Source organism: Eretmochelys imbricata, chromosome 21 (genome assembly GCF_965152235.1).
Source record: "Eretmochelys imbricata isolate rEreImb1 chromosome 21, rEreImb1.hap1, whole genome shotgun sequence".
In the NCBI taxonomy this organism is placed as follows: domain Eukaryota; kingdom Metazoa; phylum Chordata; order Testudines; family Cheloniidae; genus Eretmochelys; species Eretmochelys imbricata.
In genome coordinates this window covers 8077748-8103548 of record NC_135592.1, presented here as the reverse complement: position 1 = coordinate 8103548, position 25801 = coordinate 8077748, and the positions used below count along the sequence as shown (strand labels likewise).

The 25801-nt window shown below is 50.3% G+C and overlaps 1 protein-coding gene across 6 annotated transcripts; it reads right to left on the bottom strand.

The window, feature by feature from the left end:
- Positions 1-3895: 3895 nt before the first annotated feature.
- KISS1 (KiSS-1 metastasis suppressor) lies at positions 3896-21908 on the bottom strand. 6 transcript variants are annotated; one of them, XM_077839609.1, is made up of 6 exons: positions 21617-21908; positions 20221-20312; positions 18636-18917; positions 18083-18146; positions 7636-7755; positions 3896-6621 (listed from the first exon to the last, which is right to left on the bottom strand). In XM_077839609.1, the coding sequence occupies exons 3-6, from the start codon at positions 18687-18689 to the stop codon at positions 6311-6313; spliced, it is 549 nt and encodes a 182-aa protein (XP_077695735.1). In that variant the 5' UTR covers positions 18690-18917; positions 20221-20312; positions 21617-21908; the 3' UTR covers positions 3896-6310. The 6 variants fall into 6 exon arrangements, with proteins under 6 accessions (XP_077695735.1, XP_077695734.1, XP_077695737.1 ...); XM_077839608.1 differs by having other exon boundaries at positions 18636-18814; XM_077839611.1 differs by having other exon boundaries at positions 21659-21908.
- Between the last annotated feature and the right edge of the window lie 3893 nt (positions 21909-25801).

Genomic DNA, 25801 nt, shown 5'->3' with positions numbered 1-25801 from the left:
CCTTTGCTTTGCATGGCCCAGCGGGGTCATGGCTGAGCTACCTCTGTCCCATGAGCCAGTCCTGCCTGTCGTCATTTCCCATAGAGGGACTCGGAGACTCCGTCCCTCTGGGACCAGGGGCTCCGGGATGCGTCACACCAAGGAACCTGGTGCCCTCTGAGCTGGCTGCTCAGAGGAAAGGGTCACAAACCACCAGCCTCCTGCTTGCGTTTCTGAGCTGTGTACGGGGGCAGCAGGAACATGAGAAATAGCTGGGCCAGGAGCCGGCAGATATAAATCCCCTTCCAGGGCATCCCGCGGGCTTTGTTTACATAGCAGAGCTGAGTTTCCTAGAGGAGAGGCTTTCACAATGAAGGGTTCCACTTAAATTGATGGCTCCTGGAAGGGAAGAGGGTCTCATGGTCAGGACACAAGACTGGGAGCAAGGGGCCTGGGGACATATTCCAGCTCTGCTTTAGGCCCTGAGCGAGTCATGGGGGGGCCACATTGCCAGGAGCACCTGGCCCCATCTGGGGCCTGGATCCCATTCTGGATGGGCTTCTGCGGGGCTGAGGGGGAAGCACGTTATGAGGCTGGACTTGTGCCTTAACCTCTGGCCATGTCTGGGGGGATTTGGCTCTTGTCATAAAAGCAGCGGGGGTGGGGAGCATTGGGGCCTTTAATCTCCGTCACCCATCTGTAGAGGAAGAATAATACTCTCCTGACCTGGCGTGCAAAGGGGAAGGGGCATGGGTCTCAATTCAGTGATGCGTGAGGCCACGTCAACGCTACTGGAGGCATGGCAGCGTCGTCATGGCACTGTGGCCGTGCTTCTACGAGGCCGTAGTGTAGACGCAGACTCCAGCCCCGGAAGAGGTTTCCCCATCTCTGTAGGAACTCCCCCTCCCCGAGCACGAGTCGCTAGGTCAACAGAAGGAGGGCTTACTCACTCTGCGCAGGAAATGTGGCTCTTGGAGATGCGTGGCGCGCCCATAGGGACTCTTCTCCATGCCTTCTTCTGTAGACCCACCCAGCACAGTGCTTGTGGGCGTGGAGTTTTCACACCCCAGCGCCGGAGCTACGTTGACCTAAGTTTCAAGCATAGAGCAGGCCTCGGAATCCATGCGAGAGGCTCAGAGGGCAAGTTCTGCCAAAATGCAGAGAATATTGTAGCTGGAGGAAGAGCGACCATACTCCACAGCTGGATCGTGGGAATAGCCCTTTGCCCCCCTACAGCATCCTGCATCTGAGGAACTCAACACCATGAATGAATTAAGCTTCATCCTGTAAGGGAGGTGAGCGCTATGATCGCCTTTTACAGGTGGGGAAACTGAGGCAGAGAGTGAGGCAGTGACTTGCCCAGAGTCACACACAGCAACAAAGCGGCAAGAATCGAACCCTGGAGTCCTGGCTTCCAATCCCTTGCTCTCACCACTAGACAGCTGCCTTCCAGTGGGATCGGGATGGAGTGGCTAAAGAGAACCTGCTAGTGGAATAAAGCAGCATGATTGAGGAGATCAGCTGATCAGGTGCCCCCAATTGGTAGGAAAGTCCCAGAAGCTCTGTGACAGCCCACCCTTCCCCCACTCTGCCCTGGATTGCATTTAACTCAGGTGCCCCCCTTGGGAAGGCTCCCCTGGCACCTGCCCATCACTTGTGCATGTGGACTGCCAGCAGCGCTCCTCCAAGGCCCAAGTAGCTCCCGGGGCCCTGAGCGCTTTCAAGGACACGAGTCACGTCTCCCCCATCCTGTCCCAGCTGTTCAAGAACCTCCCCTGTCCTTTACCTGGTCCCAGGCCAGCTGGGACAGCTGCTCTCATACTCACCACAGCCCCTCAAGGAATTTTTCAATCACCTTGTCCGGTGGCCCAGAGCCTCGCCTGCGAGATTAGCAGCTGGGGCCGGAGGCAGAACTGAAAAGGCCCATCCAGGGCTTTTATTACCCGCTCAGGGCTGGCATTGTGTGAGGGCTACAGGAACCCAGGAGCCTTGATTAGCAAATTAATGAGCATAACGAGCCAGTGGCTGGGCTCAGATGAAGGGAGGGGAGAGACAAGCTGGGAGGGCCAGATTCTGGGCTGTGTCTCACCAAAGAGGAGCAGGACAGATGTAGCTTTATGCCTCCTGGATTCTGGGATGCTCTAACTTACAGCAGAGCCCTCCAGCTGCTGGTGGGGAAGGCCAAATCCCCTGAGCACAGAGCACTCTGGTCATCACCCTTGCAGTCCCCAGACACCCCTGCGCTACATGCTGTGAGGTGGGGCAGCGTAGGGCCATGGGAACCAGCTCTAGGCTGCTCCTGAGCCGGGGGATTCATCCCGGAACTGCTGTGGCCCGTCTTTGCCACCAGCACAGTGTCAAAGGGCTGGAACCGGCATTGACTCACTGTCCACGCAGTACAGTCCACAGTGGCGAGTGCAGGAGCTGGATTCTCCTCTCCTTTACCGAAGTGTAAGTCGAAAGTAACTCCATGGTAGCAGAGGTGTAAATGCAGTGAGTGGGAAGGGAATGGGGCCCTGCGACAGGCCCAGATGGAAGAGGGCTTTGCCCCGGTCTGGCTGAGCAAAGGACAGACTGGGAATCTGTCCTTTGCGTGTTTCAAATTTAAACGTAGCAAGGATCATCTGTAGCCTTCCAGGCCCTAAGGGGGGGCTCTGCCTTCACGCCCTGAGCTCGGCTGCAGCAGAGGACATTGGGAGGGTTGCAGCAGGGGAAGCTCAGAGCAGGTTTTCCTTAAAGCAGCTGCAGCCAGTTCAGAGTTCTGGTGCAGCCCCTCTGTTGGGGGCTCAGCTGCTAGGGAGGAGCCCCAAAGCCAGTTGACCGACTCCCTGGGAATACCCCCGAGCTCAGGGTGGCCTACGCTGCCCCAAAGCAGCCGGGGGTGTGTGTGTGTGTCTGGGGAGACTCTTCTGCAGTTTAATCAGACCTTACCACTCGGCCGATTTTCCTGACTCTCAGCCAGTTTGCCTTTGCTCAGTATTACCCCTCACTTCTTCCTTGGACAGCGATTCTGCTACAGTCCCTGTGCGATAATGGTAGCTGCTGGGTGCTGGAGCACACCAAACCCTAAGGCAGCAGTAGCATGCCAGGTACGTCACAGCTCTGACAGGGCTTTCAGGTGCTAGCCCGGGGGGTCCCAAGAACCACGCAGACACATGGCTAAGGGAAAGGGCACTTTGCTCGGGCTGGCAGGAGAGGGAAAGGTTGCAGATGCCTTAGGTCCAGTGGCTTAAACGGTTACAGTCCAAAGTGAGCTATAGCGGTTCCTGGTTGAGTCCCGGGGGCAGGCCAATGGAGAGGCAAAGCTCCTCAGGGCTAGTCCCTGGGGTGCCCTCTCCAGTCCAGTCTCTGTGCAAGCAGGCATCCAGGCCAGGATCACTTAGTGGTGTCTCTCTCACTGGGGCCCCTCTGCACTGGCTCCCTACCCAGTCGTCACTGCTCCCCGTAAAGTCCCGCACAGATTTTCACCCAGCTGTAACATCTGGTAGCTGCAGCCTGTTCCACACGCGGCTCTGCACAGAGCTCCTGGGAATTCCTCTCCGTGTGCGGCTTCTCTGCACCTCCGGGCTAGCCACGTGGCCACTGCCTCCCAAAAGTGCCTCCTGCCGGAGTCCTTCCTCCGCTGTACAGTGGGGAAGGTTCCAACAGGAGTGGTCTCCTGCTTAGCAGGTTCATCACACATGTATCCAGCCATCGTGGTGCTGTAGGAGTACTCAAGTCTCCCCACCCTGCCCGTCTGTTTGCAAAGCACGTTGCACAGCCCTGATGGCTGGAGGATATTTTAGTTGGCTGCGTCTTTGCTCCCTTTGCCCCGGGCATCGCAGCTCTTGCTGATCAAGACGCTACTTTTTATAAAATGCCTAACGTGCTGCTGATAGCGCCCTGAGGGGAGAAGATTTGACAACACACAGAGGAGGAAGATAGAGCTGCCTTTATTGAACCATGTCAGAGAATCACAGGCACCCACAGAAAAACTCGGATGACAAGAGGTGACTTCTAAAACAGCCTTTCCCCCTTCTTGCTTCCCAAAAGCTTAGCAAACGGTACAATCAAGTGTCCACCTGGGGACTTATTTACAGCGGACCTTATCCCTAGAATCCTTACTCAGAGTATCCTCAGGCATCACTCAGTGAGTAGAGCCCAAGTAAGGATCAGGTTCAATAATAGGTCTGCGAGAATTGCTGGGACACTGACTAATGCCAAGGGTCACAACACGTTTCACCCAAGAGCGCGTGAGTATTTAAATGCCAAAGGCTTGGTAGCCAGGATGGGCCCATTGCAGTTCTCAGTGACTTCAGCTGACTCCGTTTTGTGTGCTCAGCACCCCTGGAAATCAGAGCCAACATGAGGGAACAACGAAGGGGGAAGAAGAATTTCAATCCTTCATCCCTCTATACTGGAGGGTTCAGAGATTCTTGAGCTGAGAGCTCCCATCCCAGCAAATGTGGAGCCTGGTTCCGCATTCCTTGTGGACTTCAATGGGAGTTTGGAGCGCACCTGATCCACGCTAGGCAAGTGCACCGTGAGCAGGCTCCATGTAACTATTATTTATGAAGCTCTGATTACGTGCTTTGAGATCCAGAAGGCCCAGGTTTGCTGCCAACGTCACACCCAAGGGCACTGCATTATATGAGCAATTGCTGTGGTTGCTACAGGGACATTACACAACTGCAGCTGGGAGAAGAAGAGGTCCATGAGATTGGGTGTTGCTTAAAAGGGAGGTGAATGAGGGGGGCATGGTAAAAGTATATTCAATAATGAATAGTAGGGAGATGGGGAGCTTTGATCCTTCCTGCTCCATTACACAAGAACAAGGGGCCAGTCAATCAAATTCTAAAGGGATTAAAGGAAACAAACACTTGAACACAACACGCAGTTGGACTCCGGAACTCATTGCCACAGGGTGTGGCCAAAAATGAGCAAGATTTAAAAAGAATATCCAGAGTTATAATTGAGGCTAACAATTTTGGAAGGGACATTAAACCTCATGCCTAAGGGCTTAAGCCAATCTCCTCTCAACTATTAGAGACCTAATATGTGGGGCAGATTATTCCACATTAGCCTGTGGCAAGATTTCTTATACCTTCCTCTGAGGCATCAGAGACAGCGTACTGAGCTAGATGGACCCTGGTCTGATTCAGTCTGGCAATCCCTGTGTTTCTACAAACAGGGCGGGAAGTGGTCTGCAGAATCGCAAATGGGATGGGATGTGACGCAACCAGGAGTCACTCTTTCTCTTCTAAGATGTGGGCCACGCAATGGAAAATTTTGAGACTCCCAGAAGGTGTGGACTGGTTCATATACAGGGGATGATGGGGGCTAGTCAACCAACCAGACACCTGAATACCATGTGTGCATCAAAGGGGGAATGTGTGCAAAAGCATGCTGCACATTCAGGGCTGGAAGCGGGCTCCACAATGGAACATCTAAACCAAGTCCCCCTGTGGGCCCTCCCGTTGGTATGTATGGACCTGGTTCGATTTCACTATCCAAATGTGAGATCTGGGTGACCCACAGGGGTCCTTCCTCTGTTGAAAACGCCATGCTCAGAATGCTACAGGACTGGCGAGCTTCCTGCGTCGCTGTTCCTCAGAATCAGGCCCTGTGCGAGGACTGAGAGAGAAAGAGGCCCTGGGGGTCTTAGCAGATCAGGCTCTTGGGCAAGGATGTCCCTACACTTGAGCCTTTACAGAAACTACCCATGCAGCACCATCTATACCAATTTGATTCTGACTTCAGCCTTGCGGTCACATATGCCTCTGGGGCCAACATTTTCAGCAGTGCCCTCTGATTTGAAGATCCTCCATTTTTTAAGTGCCCAAACTCATAAGATCGGCCAGACTGGGTCAGACCAAAGGTCCATCTAGCCCAGTATGCTGTCTTCTGACAGTGGCCGATGCCATGGGCTTCAGAGGGAATGAACAGAACAGGGAATCACCAAGTGATCCATCCCCTGTCACCCATCCCCAGCTTCTGGCAAACAGAGGCTAGCAACACTTATGACGATTTGGGGCTGGTTTTCGCAGATGTGGCGCACCCCACAAATCAAACTGAAGTCAATGGGAACTGTGAGTGCTTGGCCCCCTTAGAAAATCAGGCCTGAGGTATCTCAGATTGACTCCCTCCCGCCAAACAGAAACTCTCCCAATCCCTCTGGAAAGTTATGGCCGTGCTGCATATCAGCCCCCCCCATCCCCCTCCAACCCACCCCATGCCTTCCTCCTGCACCCTTAGGACAGAAAGCAGAGAATGCTGGAGAATCCATCATAAAGCTACACTTGCCGCAATTGATCCCCCCACCCTCACCCCCAGCTCCAGCTGCTCCTTGGTGTCACAATATTTTCACCTTGGCTTCCCCGATGGCCGCTTGCCTCTTGCCATATCTCAAGCCGAATGTGTTCCAGTTGTAGGCGGAGAGATCTTTCTCCTGCTCCATGAGCGGCGAGCCCTGGGGGACAGAGACGGCTCTGCTCCTGGCCGGATGGATCCCTTGCCCCAGCTGGACCTGGCTCTCCTCCTGAGGCTTGCACAGCAGGGGCAGCACGGATTTCGGTTCTGCCTTCCCAGGGCTGGGCTTGCTTTCTGAGCAAGGAATGGCTTGATCCCCGTGGGCCGGGCTGGCCAGGTGTTTGAAATGGTCACCTACAGAGACAGGCGCAGACAGAGGTGATGAGGGAAAGTGGTCAGCGTCAGACACACCAGTGGCAAAGTCTTTGGGGCAGGGTCTGTCTTTTTGTTCTGCGTCTGCACTGCACCCAGCACATGAGGTCCTGGTGCATGACTGGGGCTCCTATGCACCACTGCAATCCAAACAACTAATAGTAAAGAATTCACTGGCTGCCTCTCGTTGTCCAGGGCCTGCCATAATCTTACCCCCACATTTCCCCCAACTCCCTCTCTTTGCCTCCTCTCCATCCTGCTCCCCACGTTCACCCGCCAAGCTTTGGAAATTTAGCAATGTGTTCGGTGCTGTACAGACCTACAGTCTCTGTCCCCAAGAGCTCACAGGCACTTGAATATGGATTCTATTGTCAAAAGAGCTCTGCATCCAATATGCCGAGCACTTCGGAAAAACCGGGCCCCAACTGTGGGAGCGCTGAGCATTTGAAAATCTCGCCCTGAGCTCTTCTGAAAATGCAGCCCTCGGGGATTTGTTTTTCGGGGGGGGGGAGGGGACTGAGCACCTGCAGCTCCCCGTGCCTTTCACTTGAGCTGTGGGTGCTTAGCACCTCTGAAAATCAGATTAATTTAGACTGAGGGCAGCCTGAACAGTTACACCTGACCAAATAAAAACATTTTTAATTTTTAAAAACATGGAAGCTGTTTGGGGCAGGGACTGTCTTTCTGTTCTGTGTTTGTACAGCCCCTGGCACAATGGGCTCCTGGCCTCAAGGCATCAATTAACAACCAGCAGTGCTTAATTTGTAATGAAAGTGGTGCCCGGGCTCAAGCAATTTTTGTACTTTCATAACTGGACAGGCCCCGAGGTGCCGGGGCTCAGCACCGCCAGGCCCCGAGGTGCCGGGGCTCTGCACCGCCAGGCCCCGAGGTGCCGGGGCTCTGCACCAAGCTCACACAACCTCTTTGGGAGACGTGACCCTTTTGATTCCAAGGGAGTGGCTCTCAATGCAGGATCTCCACGAGCAGACGCACTACCTGTGTGTCGAGGGCTCCAGAGGGGGAGATATCTTTCTGTGGGTTCCCCGAACAGAGCATTGGAGAAGAAGAGAAGCAGGAGCATGGAGCTCAAGGGATTCATCCCGGGCTGGCCCAGACCTGAATTATCAGACAAAGGGGAAGAGAACACAGAGGAAGGAAGAAGAAAACAACAACAATTGGTCAGATGGTTTCCAGTCTCCAGGAACGTTCTGCTCTTTAAACAGAGCTCTTTAAAAGGAGAGTCTCTGGGCTATAGCCTGCTCTCGGTGACACAGATACAAACCCGGGGTGGCTTTGTGCTCTGCAGTGGAATCACTGCAGTGTCACTCTGCTGGAAATAGCAAGCTCAGCTGAGTAAAATTGAAAATGGCTCCCCCTTTTGCAGGGAATTGTGAGTAGACTATAGAGTTGAGTCCAAGATGCAAGGCATTCAGACACCCTTCATCCCCCCTCCCCATCCCCGCCCCATCTGTCTCCCACCAAAATTGCTGCTCCCCTGCACAAAGCGAAGCACACGATGCACGGGACATGCGTGTGGGATCGGCGCCTTACAGAGGGTTTTTGATGGGATACAAAGCAAAACAGGGACAAAGGTGGCAGGACGGCCACCCCCCTCCCTTTCATCCACCTGCCAGCAGCTACAGGAGCGGCGATAAAAGCTACAGGGAGTGGCTAACAGTGTACGGAGCCTTTGAACAAGGGGATCAATATGGTCAGATGAAAGATTTGCTCAGCAAGCAAGCCCAGCCAAAGACGCATCAAAAAACACCCCCGTCCCTGCAGGTGGGAGTCAGTGATGCAGCAGAGTAATGCCAAAGGCAGCTACAAAGGGCTCCCTGCTGAAACGAGAGGTGGCCAGGAGAGAGGAGGAAAAGGAGATGGTGAAGTCCCTTGGGACATACCAGGCTTAGGCTGGTGGGGGCCGAAGCTGCTTTTGGAAATGGGACTTACACACTTTTGAGACCTTTACCATGACGCCTTTTATGTCTAGGCCACGAATTTGGATCCTGCCTGTCTCTCTTAAGCTGAGGTACTTGTCTGGCCCCCATATTGGTAGGATCTGAACGTCTCGCAGTCTTTTATTTCCATGTTACTGAGGGAGAACTGAGGCAGAGAGAGACCAAGGGCGCCCAGGGAGTGGCAGAGCTGGGCATGGCACCTGGATGCCCCACGTTCCAAGGCAGCCCCCTAACCACAGGGACGTCCTTCTTTCCGTCAGCAGCTGTTGGGGCTCTTCAGTGGCCCATACGAGCCGACAGCCCTATCTCAGCCCTGTTCCTTCAATTAACCGCATAGACACGTCATCACTGCCGGCTCCCATTCACTGGCAGCATCAACAAGGTAGCAACGCAGCCCGCGGGCTGGAATGGAACACGGGCCTGAATTCTCTCACTGGCAAGGGACGCCTGCTGCTCAGAATTGAGGCTCGTTCCTGGGGGGGTGGGGGAAGCTTGCATTGCTGTACCTGTTCTGTAGCTGATGAACTTCTGGGCCTGACTCTCAGAAGCACCGAGCACCCAGAGCCCTACGTGAGGCCAGCGGGAGCTGCTGGTGAATTGGCACCTCTGAAAAATCAGGCCTGTTCGGTCTGTTTCTTATGCTCTCCCATCTGTCTGTCTCCGACTGTCATCTCACCTTCGACTGTGAGCTTCCTGGAGCATCCCTGGACTATCCTTTTGTTCTGTGTTTATCCAGCACCAAGTACAATGGGTCCTGGGCCAGGACTGGGTTTCTAGGCGCTACTGCCATCATAAAGAGAAGGAGGACTTGTGGCACCTTAGAGACTAACCAATTTATTTGAGCATGAGCTTTCGTGAGCTACAGCTCACTTCATCGGATGCATGCAGTGGAAAATACAATAGGGAGATTTTATATACACAGAAAACATGAAACAATGGGTAGCTCACCTTACCTGATCACTCTGGTTACAGTGTGTATGGTAACACCCATTATTTCATGTTCTCTGTGTATATAAATCTCCCCACTGTATTTTCCACTGAATGCATCCGATGAAGTGAGCTGTAGCTCACGAAAGCTTATGCTCAAATAAATTGGTTAGTCTCTAAGGTGCCACAAGTCCTCCTTTTCTTTTTGTGGATACAGACTAACACGGCTGCTACTCTGAAACCTGTCATCATAAATAAAGAGACTCATCTCCAGGGCTGCCAATCCCACACTCTTTGTTGGCAATAAGGACCCTTAACTAAACTGCACAAAGAATTCTCGTGGGTCCTTGGACCCTTCACTGTGCTCTGTTAGTGGAGTTAATGTGCTTATCTTAAGGAGTCCCCAAGTTTACTGCATCAGGCTAACACTGCAATTTCTCCTGGTTGATTGAGACACTTTGGTCTGTCACCTGCTACGGATCACAGCAACCGGCTGATATTTTATTTCCGTATCTCTCTAAACAGAGCAGCCTATCTGGAACGAACAGGGCTGCTCACCCTTTTCGTTTGCTCCCTTGCATCTTACAAGACGTCAAATGGGCTTTTAATCAATTCCAGGAAACTGTCCCTATCTTCTAAAGAAAAAGGACGCTGCATTCCCTCAAAGTGCACATGCTCCCTTTTAACGCAGGGCAGATCCGAACACTCAAAAAAAAGAGCCTTGATACACAGGGTAATTAGGACATGCAGGAACATCCTAAAATTAGATTGAATGATTCTTATTCCTTTCTAGGTCTTTGGAGTTCTTGAGAAAACATAAGAAACACAGGCTTATGTGATCATTTTTCCACTTAGCAACATACACGCACACACGACTGTAAATGTGGAGAAATTTGTTGGACTGACAGTCCCTGCAAAATTCCTCTTCGAGCTACTTTAAATATTTGAGGTATAAGAGCAAGTGGTCATGCAGATAAGGGAGACATTAAAGGGTGAAATCTTGGCCTCACTGAAGTCAGTGGGAGTTTTGCCATTGACTTCTACGGAGCCAGGATTCCACCCAAAGTGTTTAGTTTAGCCCCAAATTGCTCCTCATGGCAGGGTCCAAAAGCAATTCCATGCTCTTGGGGCAAAGCCAGGGCAGGAACAGGAGCCAGAAGCCCAAAACTCGGCCCCCAGCTCATTGTAGCCTGGTCTACACTGGGGACATTTTGAAAAATTCCCATTTTTGCTAACACCAATTCATATCTATCAGTGGTAGCAACGTAGGGAGTCACCTGCTGCTACCAGTGTTTTAAGTTCCATTTTGACTAGCCTGATTTTGAACACGGTTAGACAACACGGTGTTTCAAATGCTGGCGGGAGCCTGGGCTATGTTCATGCTCAGTGTTGCTTCCCCCGGTGCAACAGAACTGGTGTTAGCAGCAGTCTTGGGTGATTTTGAGGAGAGTTGCTTCCCTTCTCTGTGCCTCAGTTTCCCCATCTGTACAATGGTGCGGAAAACCATTTCGCTGTCTGGGAAAACCCTAGTGATCAAACAGTGTCTAACTCCTCGAGAGCTTGGGGTCCTTTCACTACCAAAGCACAAAGCATGGTCATATTCTATTTGATGACGATGAGGATGAGGATGAGTTTGACCATTTAAAATCTGTCTCTTTCCTTGACCAAAATTCAACATACCCTTCCCCGCAAAACAGGACATTTGGGTTTTAATTTTAAAAAGTTTTCATGAAAAGCGAACCCAAATTTTCATCAGGGGAGAAATGAAAAATGAACCACAGCTTAGTTCTTATGAGATCTTATCCTCCACTTACCTCTGCTGCTCTTGGACCTTCGTGTGCAAAGTGTGGGAGGCAACTGATGAGACACTTCTCCCCACTCTGGTTCCTTACAAAGAAGCTGCCCTGGCTGGCTGGATCTCTCTCATCTTCAGTATAAACCTCTCCCCCTTATTATAGGGGCTAGTTGTGATGTCAGCAAGGCTTGGACCCACCTCTGCTTTCCCCCCACCCTCCCAGCCATTTCACTTCAGAAAATTGCCACTTTTCTTCTTCTCTTGATTGCTTATTGCTGTGACATTCAGTTTTACTATACAGCACTTTAAACAAGAGAACGCAACTTGCCTCTCTCTGGGCAGGATCATCAGCTGGTATAAACTGGCCTAATTCTATTGATTTCAACAAGGCTACACTGATTTAGATTAGCTGGGGATCTGGCTCCCCACCCCCCCCAAACTCTTTTCCTTTTCACTCAGGGTACATCTGTACTACAGAGGCTATACCAATGTACCTATACTGGCATAACTTCCTGGTTTGCAGAATGTCACAACGGGCTGTTCCAGCAATTTCCAAGCCTTCTTCCCCAAACGTGTGTCAAGTCAGAAGAGGCGTCGACACTCACTCACCCTGCTTTGCAAAGCTCCGGTTTCTGCATTCTGCAGCCAAACAACGGTTGGGTGGAAAATGCCCGAACAGCTTCACTCCCCATGTTATTCTCAGAGCTGGACAGCCCCGGGATGCCAGAGAGCATGGCTGCAGCCAGCAGTGGCAGGAGCTAAGAGGCTTCAAACTAAAGTTTGTTATTTAAAGAAATCTATGGGATAAAGAGACATGGGCTAAAATTCACCAGTTCAGAGTGCCGGCTCAGCACTTAGGCATCACTTTCATCCTCAAAATAGGGTGGAAATGGCCTTAGCACTGACAGGGCCACAGGAAGCAAAGCAAAGAACCTACAGTGACCTCCAAGTAAGGAGATGGAAGCTCCATTGTGGATGGCCTTGCTGTTAAACAATATGCTCCCACAAACCAATACCATTTGCCATGGCCTGCCGACTCCCAGGACGGTCTCCAGAGGGCCTAGATCACAATGAGTTGCATCAGTCAAGGTCCCTCATGTATTTTCTCCTTCTTTCTCAAGGAGATGCACCTAACGAATACGAGCCGTTTTAACAGGGCACGCGGGGGGAACAGCAAGCTCTAGTGAGAGGCTCCCAAGGAAGCCAGCTGAGCTGCCCATAACCTGACGCTCCCATCACACCAGGCCCAAGGCTTCCCTGGGAATGGCCATGGAGGAATTCAGCAGCTAGCTCAGTTTCATAGAGATATTGCACAGCTATAGAACCACAGAGACGTGCTGCTCCGTTGGTCACTGGGCGAGGGGCAAGTCTAGTAGCCCATACCCAGGGCTTACTCGGGCAAGTCCTGGGAGTTGACCCTGGATATGAAGCTGCTGTCAGTGCTGCAGAGGGCCAGTGGTGTGGAGCACTGGGGATTCAGGAGGGACCCACCGCACAGAGGCGATGACAAGTGGCCAGGGAGTGGGAGTTGCCCACCTCTGTGTGCCCTGCTCTTGCCAATGACAGGTCAAGTTGATGTGACGGTCACCTGCAGGAAGGGAGCCAGCAGGATTGGCTTTGTGGCCTCCTTAGAACTAGGGTAGCTAAGAATGTGCCCTCGAGGGCGAGAGATGGGAGAGCGCGTGCTCCTTTTGCCCTCCATGGCACCTTGCCAAAAGAGGGCTGTTAAGTGCCCCTGCTTGCTTCAATATTCAGCTGCCTCTTTGCTGAGACAGCCCTAGGGTTGCTATTGTTTCTGATGGAGATGCCCGGCCAGCAGGAACCGGCCTGAGACCCAACACACTCATTCCACACCGGGGCCACCAAACAGCGCTCTGAGATGTAGCTGCTTTTCTGTCCCTATGCAACAAGGCTGGGCTTGAACTGGGGGTGCTGCGGAGCTTCCTAGCCCATGACCTTGCACTTCGTACCCTGCTGGCCCCCACCGCAGCGCTTCGTGCAATCCGCCCCCCCCCCGCCCCGTGCTGGGCGACACAGGGCTTGTGCAGCCCTTTGCATAAGAACAGGGTGGGAGGGGGAATGACCAGAGTGTTCAGTGCTCTGGCTTTTCGGGCGGCAGAACAGCCAACAGGCACCCAGGCAAGGGCTTAAGACAAGGCTGAGCCCAAAGTCAGCGAGAACATTCGACTAAGGATGCGATCTTGTGATCACCGCTGCGTTAGAATGCAAGGTAACGGGGCCAGATTCTCAGCTGTTGTATGTCGGCATCACTCCATTAACTTCCAACGGATCCGCGCAGAATTACACCAGCGGCAGATCTGGCCTTGTTCCGGCAGCAGCTTAGCGCTCTGCCTGTCCTTTCCCCCATGCACCACTGTCTGTGGAACCTGCCTCATAGAAGACAAGATGGGTTCACTCCTCCTGCTTCCCCATGTGTCCTCAGCCAGATTCGTGGCCTCCAGCTTCCATGCGGGCTCCGGAGAGGCCCCATTGTTTCTGAAGTCCTTTAGTACTTAATCATAGCATCCGCAGCCAGCGGTGGATTGAAAAGAACATGCCCTACTTCTCAATACATCAGCCATGAGCTATCGGCTTGGCATCTGGGCTTCCAATACAGTACATTCCTCCTCGCTCAGCTTTCTCCTGTTTGGCAGCAGAATGGTCTTTAAAAAATGAGAGATAATTATCGGAAGTAATCATCGGTCTACGGCTGTGTTCTCTCCCCCGCAACCACCTGCTCACCCCTCTGCAGCTCTTTATTAATTAATGGCCCCAAATCTCATTTGGTTTCTCATGGTCATTGCACACGAAAAGGGTAATTTACTCTCCCTGGATCGGGTCATGAAATGTTAATGGGGCTTAACAGGAGTTTTCATAACTTCCCCTGTCCTCTCTCAGAGCGGCTGCATGCTAAGGGGCAGATTCTGTGCTGTGCCCCGTGGGAAGAGCAGTCCAGGCAGGGGGAGCTCCAGGGTAGCTTTATAACTCCGTGGTACCTCCCAGATCCTAGGCTGCTCCAGAGACGTGCAGGTGACCTCTGCAGTAAGTTAGAGCAGCCCTTGGCCTTTAAGGCCTCCTTGCATGGCTGCCTGATGGCTGTTCTGCAGCCCAGAAGAGATGGAGCACAGAGCTCTCTGATCATTCCCCGGCGGCTTTTGCCGCGCCCCTAAGCTATGTCACTCCTGCACTGGGAGAATTCCCCAACATGCTGCAGTGGGGTGCAGAATCCGGCCTCAAGGAGCTGGCGCCATCAGTGGGTTGGCCCAGGGAATGAGACTTCACCTTATTTCGTACTGAATGCCACAACGCCCTTTAAGAGCCTGATCCTGTACAGTTTAATGTGATGAGGAACTTTTGCCACTGACTTCGATGGGAGCAAACTCTGGTTCAGAAAGGCGCCTTGAGCTTTTACAAAAGGCACAATGTAAGCAGTTGGACTGCTCGGTCAGAGAATGTAGCTCACTGTTTCACAGCTAAGACTCAGAGCCCGGAGAGGAACATTATCGTACTCAGCAATTTGAGCACCTGCTGCATAGTGATTTTTAAAATATTACAAAACCAGGATTAAAACCATAGCATCAGAATGTGTCTCTTGTACCAGATCTTTCCCATTTATAGGAATGAGACAGGGTCTGAGGTGCTCATTGGCCTTGCAGGACTCAATGTTCCCTAGACACTCTGCATTGCTTCCCATCTCACCCCGGAGGCATCAGACATGACCCTTGTTTTTAGCTTTGAGCTTAAACACCCACTGAAATCTGGCAGCTTCTTTCCAAGTTCCTGTTTCATTTTTGTTTCTGTCAGAGCCCTTCAAGGGCTGGGAAAGCCTGTTTCCCACCTCTTCCTGACCCTCTCCAGGAAAAAGCACAACAATAAAACTCCCCCATTAAAAAGAACAAGAAGAGCTTTTAATAAGGTATTTTGTCCAGAGTGATTCCTGAGAGCTACACATACAGGGTATGTCTACACTGCGGCCAGGAGGTGTGACTGCAGCATGTGTAGACATACCTGAACTGGTTTTGATCTAGCGGACGTGAGCTAAAGGAATAAGTCCTCTCCCTCCAAGCTGTAGTAGGCTCCTACTCTGTATGGAGCAGCCATCAGAATGGGGACATATTAACACTCTGAGCAATGTGTTAACAGCAGCATGTCCTTCTAATGGGACAAGGATGCAATGTTATCTCAGATGTGCTTTTTAATCTACATACAATTTCACTCTCATGAGGACCTGACAAAAGAGTAAATCAACAACTTGCACAACCATCTGGCTTGGGAAATTCAGTCATTCCAGCGTAGCTCATGGGAAGGTGAGAATCTCCGCCAGATCTGTCTGACTGAGAGCAATTTGGATTTTGGGGTCAATTGGTAGCAGGATCTGTTGGCTCCAAGCTTCTTCCGTCACACAATAAAAGAGCATGTCCAGTCCAGGTGGCTCTTGGCTTGGAGAGACTGCAGATTAGTGTCTGTGCAATGACAGCCAGCTGCCCAGGGATCCGGGTGTCTATAGCAGGTGACCTTATCTCCACTAACTGTTGGAAACTCTTCCAGGTCACACCAAAGAGCTGGCGTCTCCTAGTTTCTGGAATAGCTGCAACAATGACAATTCATTAGCAGCAGTAATAAACTCCAGCGTGCTGTACAATGGGCTGAACATAACGGTGACTCTTGCATTGCAGCACAACTGTGCCTGTATTTCCCTTAGAGATTCAGCAAGGGCACCCACGGGCAGGCTTCCGGCTTCCCAGCTTGTTGCCTTTCTTGGGTGGAGCCCTGCGTCTCTCCCTTCTGACTGAGGTATTCCCAGGCTGAGCGGTTCCCTGCCTTCACTGTGCTATTCCCAGGAAAAGACAGACTGCTTAAGCAGAACTCCTTGCTTCCTCTTCAGACACTAGAACAGTGTATCTGCCAGCAGGTAAGCTACCATACAGCTCATGATGCAAGCTGATTTATCCTTAAGGTGAAAGCATTACAGAGAAAATTTATTAAAAACAAAAAGGAACCAACATACATGCTAATAAGCTTCTCAGAGATCACTCCAACGGGCTCTGGTGGCTAATTTGTCCTTCAAAACCCCATAAAGAGGGGCTCCTCTGTGGTCACAAGTTCAATTCAGCCTCAATTCAGAACTCGCACATTCAGGTAAAGTTTAGTCCATCTATTATACAGTTTAAGGGTCTTTGATCTCAAGTTTCCAGGAGCAAGTAACCACTAGAAAGGGGCGGGGGGGGGGGGGGGAAGAGTCTTGCTCCCCAGGACATAGCTTCAAAAAGCTGGTTTCCTAGGGGAGAATTTGCATTTCCTTCCTCTCAAATACTTTCCAGGATAGCCACATCAGAGAGATTGTCCTCCAAAGGCCTTTGAAGTTCCTAATACTTTCAGAGATTTAATTGGTCAGGCTTCTAGAGAATCCCACAATAATCCAGGCACAACTGCATTTTGAAGAAATGGACCACAAAGGTATTGAACTTAATTCAATAATGTTTGTCCAGGACAGTGTCAGTCTCTCCCAGACTTGCCCCAGGACATAGAATCATAGAATCATAGAATATCAGGGTTGGAAGGGACCTCAGGAGGTCATCTAGTCCAACCCCCTGCTCAAAGCAGGACCAATCCCCAATTAAATCATCCCAGCCAGGGCTTTGTCAAGCCTGACCTTAAAAACTTCTAAGGAAGGAGATTCAACCACCTCCCTAGGTAACGCATTCCAGTGTTTCACCACCCTCCTAGTGAAAAAGTTTTTCCTAATATCCAACCTAAACCTCCCCCACTGCAACTTGAGACCATTACTCCTTGTCCTGTCATCTTGTACCACTGAGAATAGTCTAGAACCATCCTCTTTGGAACCACCTCTCAGGTAGTTGAAAGCAGCTATCAAAGTTGGTTGGCATTGTAACAAGGAATGACCAGTTGAAGTCCTGATGCTATTTGCTATTGAGTACAATCCGTCTCCTCAGCAACTCTGTATTCACAGTTTAAGACTTTTTTCTACACAGAAGATACAGTCCAGACCTCTGGCAAACAGATACACATTGTTGCCTATGAATTAGTGCTGGTCAAAACTGTTCCTGTTGGTGACATTTCAACAAAAATTGTCAAATATTTTTCACAATTTTTTGACCAATTCTAATATCAATGAGAGTCTAGAGTTGAATGTGGACAAGGCAAAAACTATGGTGATATGCAAGGATCCTGGGAAAACACGCAAGATTCCAGCGAGTGACACACTTGTACAACACGTGAGAAATTACTGTTACTTAGGAAGCATCATTGCAGAAGACGGAAGATCAGCTAACGAAGTCGGCAGCAGAATAGCAGGAGAAAAAGAGACGTTCTGGAAGAATTAACATCGGATGAGAAGGAACATCAAATCTGAAGACTTTTTAAAATCCCAACTCTTAAAAACTTGCACTTGGTCTGTGTTAAATTATGTCTGAGAAACACAGACATTCAAACAATTCAAGTGTAACTGAGGGCAGAAATGAAACTGCCTCTTTTGACCAGATTTTCCTCTCCCTTTCACCTGTAAATCGGGAGTGACTCATTTGAAATCACATCAAACGAGATGTGAAGCCAGTGTGAGAGGAGAATGGGCCAAATTCTCAGGAGGTGTAAATCTGTGAAGCTTTGGAAATGTCAATAAAGATCTGTTGATTTACACCAGTTCAGAATTTGGTCCAGTATCCTTACTGGGATCTTCTGCCAGTACCTTGCAAAACCAAAGCCCCCAACTCTGCATGAAATCCAACCCCAAAGCCCTGCTTACCTTGCTCAGCAGTGGAATATTTCCCAAAGCTCCCAGAAATCCAAAGATGACTGGGAAAAAATTCCTGGAGCAAAACAAAGATCATTGTTAATCACTTGGTGGAAGCTGAGGAAGGCTGATTTAGGGTCGGGGAAGGATTTTCCCCATGATCTATAACTGGGTAAAGTAAACCCAGGTCTAAAAAGTTCCTGTGAGCTTTCACTAGCTGGGAAATATTGTCCCATCCAGCTGCTTGCCAGGTTTTCCCTGTTGTTGCCAGCACACAAGCGGCCATGTGCATTTGGTATGGATATGGGGCCTGGTAGAATTTCTTTTGGCTCACAGTGTTTGAAATCAGAGCCTTGCAAACAACAGGGGAGTTGATCCTGTGACATTTGTGTGGCTTTCTGGGGAGCTTTGGATGCTTGCTAAGGAATTCCTTAGGGGAATGAGAATGGGGTTTCCTTGATAGCCTCTTGCACCCACAATGCTCCACACCTATGGAGTTTTGCCAGTTACCCTAGCAAGGCTATTGGCAAAGGCCAAAACTAAAGGCATTTAGAGAACAAGTCACCTGAAGAGGGTAATGAAGCCATAGGTCTCCAGCAACATGCCCAGAAGAGGCCATCTCAGGAGCACAATGAGAATGCCTCCCAGGAAGAAGCTGGTGCCCTTTAGCTTTTCCTTCTGGAAGAAGAAGCTGAAAGTCCTTCTCAGTCCGATGATGATGGCCAAGCCAGAAAGGAACAGGAGCTAAGCGGAGGAAATGGAGTTGCACAGGACTTGTTAGAGGACAGAAGGTCTACACATTCCCTTCATTCATTCCTAGTCGGGCGTCGACTTTAGCTCCTCTTTCCTGTGTGCATCAAAGAGAACCCTTGTCTATCCCATCAGCTGACATGGGCATCCCCCTCTCCCATCACCCAGGCACCATCCATCAAGTTAACGCAGCAGCCTACTTGCCTGCTTTTGCAATCCATGTAACCCTTACAAAGGACAATGCATATAAGCCACAGAAGGCTTAGTTCCACCATAGCAGCTCCAGGAGAAAGCCGCTGTAATAAAGCAGTAAGGCAACAGGCTTGCATTTCTGGCCTAAGTCCCACACAACAGAAATGCAGTAGATAAGAGAATGAAGGGCTAAATTCTGCTCTCAGTTATAATAATACCTAGGTCTTACACAGCACTTTGCATTCGTAGATATCAAAGGAGGTCAGTATCATTACCCCACTGTAGTTGTTACAGTTTCACCAGTAGAGCCCCACTAGGATTGCACTGACTGCGGTAGAATTCCGATGCCAGCTGATCCCCTCAGTGTTAGAAGGAAACATCTCTGATATATCATGAGAATGAAACCGTGTTCGTGTTATAGGGCTCGTCTATGTGGAGAGTTATTCCAGAATAGCTATTCCTCATTAACTCTTCCTAATTCATGCCATGCACTGATGCTCTTATCCCAGAGTAAGAGTGCCTTATTTCAAATTAGTTTAATCCACTCTGGAAATGGATTAAACTACTTTGGAATAAAAGCATCCATCCATGGAGTTAATCAGGAATAGATAATCCACTTTAAATTTACACCCTACCTGAATCTGAATGAACTTCCACGTGTAGACAAGCCCTTAGTTCTTTTTATTTGTAAATTCAAGACAACTTTTAGAAGGACTTTAGTGCCTGGGAGGAGAGGTGCTGGGCTGACTTCCCTGGAGACTGAACTGCTCGGTTTACCGCCCACAGGTATGGGCTGCACCATACGAGAGTCCCCCACACCATGTGTCTCAACCCTGATTGGGAAGGAGCATCCCCCATAGGGAGATAAGAGTTTAGTCTCCATGTGATTAGATTCTTGGCTTCTCTTTCAAGGTTGCCTACAAGGGGATCAGTTAGCACCAGTTGTGGTGAGTGTAAGGATGGGGACACCAGTACAGCTGGACTGAAACCCAGCAAGTTTATGTCACTCAAACCTGAGTGGGATTTGAACAGAGACTAGCCCTGTTCCTCTCATAATAGGAAGCTGTACAGGGCCAAAGGGCTAGCACGCTTCACCATGGGAGCCGTGACTGTTTGCAGAGGGTTTGTGGTGTCTGGGCCCCTGTCCTAGTGCTATATTTTGCCCTCAGGAGTGGCAAGGAAGGGGGTCAAGGTTTTGAGGTACTCACATTTCCAAAGGCCAGCAGTACTGAGTCAAAGTACAAGAGCACCCCAAAAAAGATGAAAAATAGGCCAAAGCCCACAAGACCGACACCAATCTCTGCAACAGATGGAGGGTCAGCAATTAGGAGCACAGCAGCCAGATGTAGTTACTACGAAGGAAGTGTTGGATGGTGCCAGTTTAGGTCACCAAATCCTCCCCTGTGGTTCCTCTTTGCATCACCACCTCAGCAAGGAAGTTTAATTTGTGGGTTGCGTCAAATATTTAGAAACACGTCAAGACAATTTCTATCTATTGTAGGTTTTTGAGAGCTCACCCATCACCCTGGCCTCGGAGCACCTCTCTCCCCACATGTATCTAGGGAGAAGGAGACAGTCTGATGTTAAACCAGCTGGAACTAGGAAAATGGTTTCCTGAAAAGATGTGAAGTGGTTTCTATATGGCAGGGGTCACCTCCTAATCCCCACCCTCTTCAAAATGGAGCTGATCCAAAGCTCTGGACTCACTAAGTCTTCCCATTGCCTCGAGTGGGCTTTGGGTCAGGCCCAGGGCTCTCCAACTTATTTATCAGCCAAACAGTAGCTAAGGATGGGATGTCGTGGGGGTTTAGAGCAATGAGAAGCTGATCTGAAAACCCAGGAGGCACCAGCAAACCTTGTGTGTGTCAGGGCATGAGTTACTCACTTATTGTCTTCTGCAGGGAGATTTGGCGCTCACTAACAGTGCTGAGAGAAGGGCAGGTTCAGCAAACCTCCAACACACCCAGCTCTGCCAATGGCTCTCACCCATAACCCCCCTCTGCAATTCCAGTCCTGAACTCCCCACACACCCCCCGAGCTATGCCAATGCCCCATAGTCCTGACCCACAGCCCCCTCCCTCTGCTATTCCAGGCCTGAGCTCTCCCCAAACACCCCCACCTGTGCCAATGCCCCATAGTCCTGACCCACAGCCCCCTCCCTCTGCTATTCCAGGCCTGAGCTCTCCCCAAACACCCCTACCTGTGCCAATGCCCCATAGTCCTGACCCACAGCCCCCCCCCCCCGCTATTCCAGGCCTGAGCTCCCCCCAAACACCCCCACCTGTGCCAATGCCCCATAGTCCTGACCCACAGCCCCCCCCCCTCTGCTATTCCAGGCCTGAGCTCCCCCCAAACACCCCCACCTGTGCCAATGCCCCATAGTCCTGACCCACAGACCCCCTCTGCTATTCCAGGCCTGAGCTCCCCCCAAACACCCCCACCTGTGCCAATGCCCCATAGTCCTGACCCACAGACCCCCTCTGCTATTCCAGTCCTGAGCTCTCCCCCACTAGCTCTGCCAGCGCCTCTCCATCCTGACCCACAGCCCACTGCTATGCCAGTCCTGGGCTCCCCCACTCCAAACCTCAAGAACTGCCAGCTCACCCTTGATCTACACCCCCCGGCCTTGGCATCGTAGACCCAGACCTCATCTGAGCAGACGCTGCCAGTTGTGGTGAGTTAGGGGTTCTGCAGAGCCGCGAAATCCATGTTTCCCTCTTCTGTGGAATGGTGTTTCTGTGGTGTTGACAAACAGCCATCAAGGTTTGCAGGGACAGTACCAGACTCAGGGTCTTTGGGGCAGGGGCAGGACAGTAGTTCAGTTTGCCTCTGACACTCCCTGATCTGCTGTGACCGGTGCTGACAGAGCAACCTCCAGCTCCAGCCCAGACTTGGCTCTGAGCTCCGGCCGTGGCAGCATTGCACACTGGACGGAGCAGATAAGCCCCAGCCTCTGAGCCAGGCTGTTCTCCAGGTTCACCGAGTATCACTGATGAGTTAACAACCAACCCCCCTGAGGCTGCCTCCCTTACTCACTCTGAAACTCCGTGAGAGACACCATCTTTCCTGGCATAAGCCTGGAGTGAAACAAGGTGTGTGTGGAGAGGGGTGTGGTGGGGAGGGGGGCGGACCCACAGCTTCCACGAGCTCCCAACCGGTGACCCTTGGAAAGGTCTTTAATCCCTACCTCATCATGCTGCAAATCATTAACTCCCCAGCAGTGGCAATCACCTTAAAAGGCCCAGCTGTAAATGTGGTGCTCATCACCGTTAGGTCCCCGCTCTGAAACCAGCACCGGCCTGTGGTCACTTACCCGGAGCGTCTTCTGCATAAAGTACCCCAGGGGATTCTGCCACCACTGTTACCTGGGAGAGCAGAGTTCTGTATTGCCCCCCTCTGTTGTTCCTACTTCCCAGAGACCTCTATTAATGGCCCATTCTTGCCTAGCAAGGGCCTGATTCGAATCTGACCTACACCATTGTAAATTGGGACGAAAGAAGAGAATTTGCAAGGCCTGAGTCTCCCCTGCTTTGTATTGTTTTTAGTGCCTAGGAGCTCTAACTGTGGTCCTGCTTTGAGCAAGGGATTGGACTCGATGACCTCCTGAGGTCTCTTCCAACCTTAATATTCTATGATTCTGTGTGCTAGGCACTGTACAGACAGAACAAAAAGACAGCCTCCGCCCCAGAGAGCTGACGCTTCTCCGGGACCGGGCTTGTGCTTCTGAGCCACATAAGCTTTGCTGCCTCTAATTCTAATTAGCATGTGGCTAATTTCTTTTCCACCAGAAAACTGCCCCATTGCCAGACCCCAAATCTGCTACCAATTGATCCAAGGAGCAGCAATGTCTACCTCATGCACACATCCCGCTGGGTTAAACCTTACCCCGTGACTCAGCTGTGGCAGGATTCTCTATTCTACTGCACAGCCTTGCTCCAGAACAGAGCGCGCTCATTCCATATGCAAGTCCCCGTTTGAATAGCAAGTGGAGAATCTTTATTGTGCGAGGCTAAGTACACAGCCAGGCACATCTGTTGCCATCTGTCTGATGCAGGGAGCGTGCTCTGGCGTGCCGTACACCTGATTCACCAGACATGGGCTCCAGCCATCCACATGCAGGATGGATCATTTGTGAGAATTTAATTATTCATCAGCAATTGGTCTCTTTTTCTGTCTGTGAAACATTCGCAAGGAGGTTGGGAAATGCTCAGACGCGTTTGCTATTCACAATTGTCCCTCTATAGGTCTATTTCTGCCCCATGTACTCACATTGAGCAGTCCCATCCCACCCTACTGCTTTCTGGAGTTGGGTTGTACCCTCAGAGCATCCCGATGAGTATGGATTTGCTCCCCACTGAACCTGTAGTTAGCTCTTACCCTTCAAGAATCCCCATTAAGCCATGGATTGCATACTCACCTTTTCATTATTAATTGCCTCTCATGGGCAGCAGAGTTGGAACTCCCCTGCTTGAGTTTCCCTCTTTGGAAATGATGCTGGAGCCAAGGGACTTGTGGGATTTGCTCTGGAGTTTCCACAAAGGATAGTGGGAGTTTGGCCTCTCCTCCCATAGTTCCCTCGGGTGGCCATCTGGATTCCCACAAGGTCCTTCAAAATCACCCAGAAGGCATTGCTACGGAGCTGTGTACGTGGAACTCTAGGATAACCATCCCAGAGGGCAGTGCAGCTGAGCTGGTGTAGAAGTGGGATATAGTCTTCAATTACATGGTCATATACTATTTTTCCCATAGGGCCCCTCTTTGGAGTCTTTGGAGAATTTACCTGCCAAACTCGAACATATCTCTATCTCCACTGAGCATGTGTGAACTGAGATTTTCAGAGGCTCATAACTTGGGCAAATTTGGGTGAAATTTCACATGGATGGTAAAAGACACATCCCCTGCTCCATGGCGACCTGCACCCCAAATTTCAAGTCCTTCATTCAAAGTATGGTGGTGCTAGAATTTTGTTTTTAAAACATTGGCAAAGCAATGTATTCCCCCCTAGCCTCATTCCTTGAAATGGCCAAACTCTTTAAGCTGAAACTTTAAAACAATAATCAGCTTGGGGTAGACAGTCATTATGAAAAATTTCAGCCTGAATGGTTAGTTTGGCAAAGCTATACTCAACTCAGACAAGGTCTTACAACAGATATTATGATCTGTTCCAATGATAATAAAGGACCCACAACTCAAGTCAACATCAACGGAAGCTGCAGCACCTCTGAAAATCGGTCCCCTAAATATATCCAAGCATGTCCGTCCCCTAGCTATAGTCGCAAGAAGGACAAGCTCAACAAATGATCTATTTACAAACCAGCAATTTTTATTTTATACAAACTTGCAAAGTACAAATGCATTTTTTTTCCTTGTGTGAGATTGGATCTTTTAGTAGCTACATCTAAAACAAACGCTGTTGGGAAAATTACAAAGCAAACTACCACTGATTTAATTACTGGGAAGATTGGTGTGAAGAATTCAAGCTGCTGAAATGTGACAGCCATTTGACCATGGTCTCTTCGATCTAATGTTATAGTAGTTGTCATCTAAGGTCACTTTTATACAGAAAGAAAGACACCAACATCACATTGTTTCTTGGATAGTTTTATTTGCCTAACACTAGCAAAAATCAATTTTTTGCCACTCCTCCCACCCCACGCCCCCAAAATAATGTGCATAAATAGATCTTTTTTTGATGCAAACAGGTTTTTTTTGTTTTGTTTTGTTTTTTTAACAAGAGTCGCTGGTATATGAAGGTGTTATGAAAAAATAACCAAAATAAAATTAAAAATTAAAATAATTAAAAAAAGTTCCACAATACTGCAATATTGTGATCCTCAGCCATGCCACCAAGAACTCACAACTTGTAACTTAGGAAACTCTTAAAGTGACAGTAGCAGGGATTGGTCACAGACACTACGTTGTTATTCGCTTAGTGGGGAGGTTTCCTCGCTGTCCCCTCTACATCTGCTAGGTCATGCCTTAATGCCAGGAAGGTTCTTCTAGGAGCTCCCTGTGTCCTTCGTGGGAATCCCTATACCTTTCAAGGATGCTTACCAGTGGGGTTGCCTTGCTCCCCCACCCCTTCCCTTAAATGTACAATACCCTCCCCTAGGAACCATGTTGTTGGAGCTGAGATGCAGGAGAGCCCTCTTCATGATGGGAGACTGGACTGACTGGAGAGTCAAGGGGGAGCCCGTTTGGGGGCTGACACACTGGTGGGAATTCCAGGTTATCTCTTGGTTCCATCCATGACGCAAAGGCCACTAATGTCAGTGAGAGTCTTTCCATTGATGTTGGTGGGTTTTCAATTGGGCCGCTAGAAACAATCCTCCTAACCATCCACCTCTCTCCTGCCTCTGCTCAGCTCCTGCACCCCAGTTTGGTCCTGGGGGTTCTCCTACCTTGGCTGCATTTTTCTCAGTTCAGCCACCCCATTTTACGTCTGGGGACACATCCACCATGCAGAGACCATCCTCCCCGGGGGCCTATGCCCTTGGGTATACATTTCGGGTGTGTTGGTGAGGTTAGCAGCTAGGCTACCGATAGCCCTCTGCACTAGTCACACCATCACAGAGAAACCATTCACAAAAACAAAAGGGAGGTAAAAATGTAACATTGAAACTCAAGTTTAAAAATTCCACATACAGTCACAAGGATCCATGATTGACAGCTGTGTACCAGCAAGACATCCTCTGCAATCCCCAATAGGGTACAGTCCTATATGTCTTCACATACTGTGCCTCGTGGACCAGCTTTTCAGCATCTGCAAATCAGCCTCGCTCTAATGAC